The 7,779-nt window shown below is 41.9% G+C and overlaps 1 protein-coding gene across 1 annotated transcript; it reads left to right on the top strand.

Annotated features, from left to right (window-relative positions):
- The first annotated feature begins 2,296 nt into the window (after positions 1-2,296).
- On the top strand, positions 2,297-5,498 carry LOC132045545 (uncharacterized). The gene is made up of 2 exons (XM_059436128.1): positions 2,297-2,597; positions 5,287-5,498. Exons 1-2 carry the CDS (start codon positions 2,297-2,299, stop codon positions 5,496-5,498), a joined length of 513 nt encoding a protein of 170 aa, XP_059292111.1.
- The last annotated feature ends 2,281 nt before the right edge of the window (positions 5,499-7,779 follow it).

Below are 7,779 nucleotides of genomic sequence, written 5' to 3'. Positions count from 1 at the left end.
TGGTCTACCAGGATATGGAGAAAGTCAAGTTAATTCAAGAGCATTTGAAAGAGGCTTAGAGCCGCCAGAAGTCTTAACACTAATGTGAGACGAAGAGACTTAGAGTTTCAAGTTGATGATTGGGTGTTCCTTAAAGTTTTTCCTATGAAGGGTGTTATGAGATTTGGAAAGAACAGGAAGCTTAGTCCCCGCTATATTGGGCCGTGCAGAATCCTGCGAAGGGTTAGTCAAGTGGCCTATGAACTTGAGTTGCCACAAGACTTGGTTGTTGTGCACCCAGTATTTCATGTGTCCATGTTGAGAAAGTGTATGGGAGACCCAACGTTTGTTGTCCTGACTGATAGCATAAGAATCAATGATAGTTTGACTTATGGAAGAAGTCCTGGTGGTAACTCTTGATAAAGAAGTTGCCTCAGTGAAGGTATTATCGAGAAGTCAGAAATGTTACACCTCGGACATTTCATGTTGTTGTGTTGTGAATAGACTAACGCAAGCTCAAGGTGAACATGTAGTCCATATGACCTTAAGGAGAGTATTTAGTATCTTTAAAGTGCATACAAAAATATTCCAAAGCTAGACGAATCCGTGAAACTAAGTTCGTCGAAGGAAGTAAAGTATAATTCGTGTTTGGAGAGGTTTTTGCAAGTATCCAGTTAAGGATTATTTAGTAACGTTTTGCGAAGGAGTTATAGGGCTCTTTAGATGGTTAAGGAAATGTTAAACAAGTGCTAAGAAGACTCCATAAGGATTTGAGATCAAACGAATCGACGAAAACAATTTTGGAAAAAGTGAGTTGTACGACCGCTTATATGGTCCGTACCATCCTCAGGCATATGGCCAGGCATAACGTACCATCCAGACCCTTGAGGACATATTGAGGGCATGTGTTCCTGATTTCAAAGGTAACTGGGATGATCACTCACCTCTCATCAAGTTTTCTTACAATAGCAGCTATTATGCTAGTATTAGGATGGCACCATTTGAAGCTGTTTATGGGCGAAGGTGTAGGTCACTGATTGGGTTGTTTGGGTTTGGTGAAGCAGAGTTGTTATGACAAAATTTGGTCTACCAGGATATGGAAAAAGTCAAGTTAATTTAAGAGCATTTGAAAAAGGCTCAGAGTCGCCAGAAGTCTTACACTGATGCGAGACGAAGAGACTTAGAATTTCAAGTTGATGATTGGGCGTTCCTTCAAGTTTTGCCCATGAAGGGTGTTATGAGATTTGGAAAGATGAGAAAGCGTAGTCCCCGCTATATTGGGCTATGCGAACCTCGCGAAGGGTTAGTCATGTGGCCGATGAACTTGTGTTTCCACAAGACTTGGTTGCTGTGCACCCAGTACTTCGTGTGTCCCTATTGAGAAAGTGCATGAGAGACCTGACATTGGTTGTCCTGACTAATAGCATAAGAATAAATGATAGTTTGACTTATGAAAGAAGTCCTGGTGGCAATTCTTGATCGTCAGGTTCGCAAGTTGAGAACGAAAGTTGCCTCAGTGAAGGTATTATGGAGAAGTAAAAAATGTTACACCTCAGACATTTCGTGTTGTTGTGTTGTGAATAGACTAACGTAACCTCAAGGTGAACATGAAGTCGATATGACCTTAAGGAGAGTATTTAGTAGCTTTAAAGCGCATACGAAAAGATTCTAAAGCTAGACGTATCAATAAAACTAAGTTCATCGAAGGAAGTAAAGTGAAAGTCGTGTTTGGAGAGGTTTTTGCAAGTGTCGAGTTAATGATTATTTAGTAATGTTTTAGGAAGGAGTTGTAGGTCTCCTTATACGGTTAAGGAAGTGTTAAGCAAGTGCCAAGAAGACTCCATAAGGATTTGAGATCAAACAAATCGACAAAAATTATTTTGGAAAAAGTGAGTTGTATGACCACTTATACGGTCCGTACCATCCTCAGCCAGATGGCTAGTCATAACGTACCATCCAGACCCTTGAGGACATATTGAGGGCATGTGTTCTTGATTTCAAAGGTAATTGGGATGATGACTTACCTCTCTTCGAGTTTTCCTACAATAACAGTTATTATGCTAGTATTGGGATGGCATCGTTTGAAGCTCTTTATGGGCGAACGTGTAGTTCACCCATTGGGTGGTTTGAGGTTGGTGAAGCAGAATTTTTATGACCAAATTTGGTCTACCAGGTTATGGAGAAAGTCAAGTTAATTCAAGAGCATTTGAAAAAGGCTCAGAGTCGCCAGAAGTCTTACACTGATGTGAGATGAAGAGATATAGAGTTTCAAGTTGATGATTGGGTGTTCCTTAAAGTTTTGCCTACGAAAGATGTTATGAAATTTGGAAAGAAGAGAAAGCTTAGTCCCCGCGATATTGGGCTGTGCAGAATCCTGCGAAGGGTTAGTCAAGTGGCCTATGAACTTGAGTTGCCACAAGACTTGGTTGCTGTACACCCAGTATTTCGTTTGTCCATGTTGAGAAAGTGCATGGGAAACCCGACGTTTGTTGTCCTGACCGATAGCATAAGAATAAATGATAGCTTGACTTATGAAAGAAGTCTTGTGGAAATTCCTGATCGTCAGGTTCGCAAGTTGAGAACGAAAGAAGCTGCCTCAGTGAAGGTATTATGGAGAAGTCAGAAATGTTACACCGCGGACATTTCGTGTTGTTGTTCGGTGAATAGACTAACGCAAGATCAAGGAGAACATGAAGTCCGTATGACCTTAAGGAGAGTATTTAGTATCTTTAAAGTGCATACGACAAGATTCTAAAGCTAGACGAATCGGTCAAACTAAGTTCGTCGAAAGAAGTAAAGTATAAGTCGTGTTTGTAGAAGTTTTTGCAAGTACCGAGTTAACGATGATTTAGTAATGTTTTGGGAAGGAGTTATAGGGCTCCTTAGATGGTTACGAAAGTGTTGAACAAGCGCCAAAAAGACTCCATAAGGATTTGAGATCAAACGAATCGACGAAAATAATTTTGGAAAAAGTGAGTTATACGACCACTTATATGGTCCGTATAACTTTATACGGTCCGTATAATGGTCTGTATAACAGTCACAGTGAAGGGTCATCACTGGTGATATTATACGGTCACTTATACGGACCGTATAAGTGTCCGTATAAATCCTATCGGGCTGCTTTGTTTTTCTTTTATAAAAGATGACCCAAGTTCTTAGTTTCATTTCCTATCTTCTCCACCCCTCTTAAGAGATCTAGAATATTCTATACACCATATTAACATAAATCCAAGGGAAATCAAAGATTAAACACCAAAAATCAAAAGGATCAAGTGCAAAGAGGCTCACTAGGGTTTCTAGGAAACAAGAATTCCTTTGGTATTGAAGTTGGGGTTATTCTCAAGTGAAGTATATTCATCAAAAGTTCATCCTTACATTATCAAAGGTGAGTTTTACATATACTTCATGTTATTAAGAGTATTTGAGTGGTTGAATGACTTGGATGAGAGAAGAAAATAGAATATGAGCTCAAATATGGGAATAATGATATTTTGAGTAGTAAGTTAACTTGAGTCATGGTTCTTAGTATGCTATGGTTATAATTTTTTTATGAATGATATTAAGGATGTTGATGAAGTAGTATATGTAGATAAATATGGTGTTGTGTTATAATTATGGTTATGAATAACTTTGAAAAGGAGTTTTGAGGATTGAACAATGTTTAAACTCGTAGAAGTTTATTGATTATGGTATTATGGGTGTTGCTATTGATGTTTGGGAGTTGTTTATCATATGGAGAATGTTTTCAAAACAAAGGAAATGCCGCCCAATTTTCGTTAGCTTTTAGTCGCTTTAGCCTAAACTTAAGCGTATCTTCACTTGTCTAATTTTAGTACGAATTCTCTTGAATGTAGAGTCGTGAGCTTGGAAGGAGAACGTTTAGTTGTTGAGAAGGCATGAAGGTATGTTAAGGCTAGTCCCATTCTTTCAAGGGCATGATTCCTAAATTATGATTTCTTCTCTACATTTCTATGACCTTCTGACATCCCAAAAGTTGCAAGTTAAAGATTCTTAAAAGCTTCTCATGAGAAAGTAATAAGATGTGTTCTATGATAATGATGATGATAATTTTACTTCTAGAGATTCCAAAGCTTATGAATTGATGCTGCTATGAGCTTAATGATCTTATTTCATAATTTCCTTATTGTTATTCATCGTTGGCCATCTCACCTCATGATACTAGTTCCTTCAAGGTGAGACATAGTGACGATGATTGTTCCATAATATAATCGGAGGGTACCGACCTTACGTCACTCCGATAGAGTTATAGCTTTTACTTGAGCTCTCATGCATGCTTTATGCTATGTATATGTATGATTACACCGTGCCTTGTTGGCCGGGCAGACACCACTACACTGGGCGTAAGTGGGCGGCTTATGGATAACACCGTGCCTAGTTAGCCGGACAGTCACCATTAGTGGGCAGAATGAGATGGTTACCCCGGACGCGGACTAATGATAGTATATGACTTAGACGGTTTACTTATGCATACGTATGTATGAAATGATGTTGTTTATAGATAAAAGTTAGTATGCATGACTCCGCCTTAAGAGGCAATCAGTTACAAGTTATCTCTTCATCTTATGCATTTTTATTCCTGCATCGTGTTGTTATACATGCCTTACATACTCAAACATTGTTCGGTGGGCGTCCTTTCTTTTTATGGACGTCATGTTCATGCCCGCAGGTAGACAGGGAGATGGCACAGACACTTAGGAGCTCATCAGCAGATATACAGGAGCACTCCACTACTTCGGAGTTGCAGTTTATTGGTATATTCTTTTGTGTATATGTTTGGGGCATGGCGAGGTCCTGTTCCATCCTTATGATTTCAGTACTGCAGCTAGAGGCTCGTAGATACATATGTGTGGGTAGTAGATGTCTCATAATCCTCTTAGTGTATATCTTGTATATCATTTTGTAGCCTCGTGGGCTTGTACATATATGTTTATTTTGATGAGTAGTAGAAGATCATTTCATGATAAGCTTGTGTTGGGAATGGTGTATTTTCAGGTTGAGTTTAATGATAAGTCTGTCAGGTGGTGCTCGGTACGCTAGCTCCGGGCACCCATCATGGCCCTCTAGCTGGGTCATGACAAAAGTGGTATCAGAGCAGTTCTATCCTAGGGCATGTCTACGAGCCGTGTCCAATCGAGTCTTTTTATGGGTGTGAAGCACGCCACACTTATAAACAAGAGGCCGCGGGGCATTTAGGAATAATGACCATTTTTATTCTTCATAGATCATGCGATAGAGCTATAATATAAGATTTCTCTTTTCGCTAATTATGCATTATGATTTCAGCGATGCCAATGGAGAGGAAAGCAACAGCCACCCAGAAGGGCAAGACTGTGGCAGGAAGGCGGACTGAACAGGAGCCACCGGTAAATATAGAAGAGGATGAGTCCCTTAATGAGTCTCCATCTCAGACTTCTCATGCTCTGCCTGTTTTAGAGGAGCGTGAAGGGGCCTCAGCTCCAGCCCCAATGCCTCCAGTCCCTCCAGCAGGTGCTTAGGGCTAGCAGATGACCGAGGCTATTCGCTATCGACCCGCCCAATGGCCGTCGTTCGGGCCGACGTAGCAGCGCTAGTCCAGGACAGAGCGACTAGTGCTAGAGCCTCGATTTTGCGAGTTTGAATCCTCCAAAATTTTCGGTTCAAAGTCGAACTAAGACCCACGGCTTTATAGATGAGATGCGAGGACGTTGAGAATAATACATGCATCTCGATATCGAGTCGGGCCGGAGTTAGCTTCCTATAGGTCATGGGACGTATCCGTTATTGTATAATAATTGGATATCTTCGAGAAAGAAAATGTGACCTCCCCCCGGTATGCGTAAATTCGCAGATTCTTTCATCCGCCATTATTTGCCACTCGAGGTCCGTTCTGCCCGAGGTGATGTGTTTTTGAATTTAAGGCAAGGGAATATTAGTGCGCGGGAGTATAGTTTCCATTATAATTCATGGGCTAGGTATGCTCCGGCTATAGTAGCCGACATGGGAGATCGCGTGCATCGATTTGTGAGTGGTTTAAGGCCACACTTGATCAAAGATTACTTGATGTACTTTCACCTGGAAGAAGGATGGACATTTTTCGTATTCGGTGCCCACGCCCGTACCCCATAGAAATGACAGGAAGTGAGCGCGATGTTACCGCAGTAAAAGAGGGCTAGATCCGTCGATGCTAGTAGTGAGCATAGAGGGGGTCGCTGGCAACAGTATTCTAGATATTCGGTGCCGCCCGCGGCTAGACCTCTTTGATTTGCGGCGGAGAGATTTATCACCCCATTTATTCTGGATCGGGTCAGAGCTCGAGAGTTTCGGATTCCCAGTTTGGAGGTGAACCTAGTCATAGGAGACCACCAGTACCACGATGCAGCCGGTGCGGTAAACTACATTCGGGTCAGTGTCACCGAGGCTCAGATGCTTGTTATGCCTATGGTCAGACTGGGCATGTGATGCGAGATTGTCCATCGACGAGTGAGCTTGGGCCCACCACAGATCGTAGTCAGCCGCTTCGTCCGTGCCCTCGTGCGTACTCACCCGCACTTCGCAGGCTGCGGTGGGGCGCAGGGGGACATCCGGGCCGAGTGGCCCCTAGCCCCATATATATGCATCGCTTGGCCGCAGGATCTCGAGTCCTCTCCCCGATGTTATCACGTATCCTCATCGCATTTCTCTCATGATGTTTATGCATTGATTGATCTGTGTTCTACCTTATCGTACATTGCTGATCCTATTGGGGTGAAACCCGAGCCAATTAAACCTTTTGAGGTGTCTACTCCTGTTGGTGACCCGGTAATAGCTAGGCAAGTATATAGAAATTGTGTGATTCTGGTATGTGATCGTCAGACTAAAACTGATTTGATTGAGCTGGAAATGTTGGATTTCAATGTTATTATGGGCAAGGATTGGTTGGCTTTTCGTTATGCGAATGTGGATTGTAGAACAAAAATGGTTCGATTCCAATTCCAAGGAGAACCGATGCTTGAATAGAAAGGTAACACAACATCTCCAAGAGGTAGGTTTATTTCCAATCTCAAAGCGAGGAAGATGATTGCAAAAGGCTATATTTACCATTTAGTCCAGGTTCATGACACCGAAGCAAAGCTGCCGACTCGACAGTCTGTTTCGGTAGTGAATGAGTTTCTAGATGTATTCCCAGATGAGCTTCCAGGTCTCCCACCAGAACGGGAGATTGGTTTTACTATTGGTGTGCTGCCGGACACTAAACCTATATCTATTTCTCCTTCTGTTCCGGTAGTGAATGAGTTTCTAGATGTATTCCCAGATGAGCTTCCAGGTCTCCCACCAGAACGGGAGATTGGTTTTACTATTGGTGTGCTGCCGGACACTAAACCTTATCTATTTCTCCTTACAGAATGGCTCCTGTAGAATTGAAAGAGCTAAAGGCACAACTGAAGGATTTGCTCGAGAAGGGATTTATTAGACCCAGTTCGTCTCCACGAGGAGTACCTGTCTTGTTCAAAAGAAAGAAAGATGGTTCCTTGCGAATGTGCATTGACTATAGGCAGTTGAACAAGGTGACAATAAAGAATAAATATCCACTCCCGAGAATCGACGATTTATTCGATCAATTGCAGGGTGCTAAGTGGTTTTCCAAGATAGATCTAAGATCAGGATATCACCAGGTGAGAGTTAAAGAAGAAGATATTCCGAAAACGGCTTTCCGAACCAGATATGGTCATTATGAATGTCGGGTAATGTCATTTGGGTTGACTAACGCCCCGATAGTATTTAAGAATTTGATGAATAATGTATTCAGGCCTTTCCTAG

This window comes from Lycium ferocissimum, unplaced genomic scaffold (assembly GCF_029784015.1).
Source record: "Lycium ferocissimum isolate CSIRO_LF1 unplaced genomic scaffold, AGI_CSIRO_Lferr_CH_V1 ctg6989, whole genome shotgun sequence".
Taxonomy (NCBI): Eukaryota; Viridiplantae; Streptophyta; class Magnoliopsida; order Solanales; family Solanaceae; genus Lycium; species Lycium ferocissimum.
This window is presented reverse-complemented; position numbering and strand designations above follow the sequence as displayed.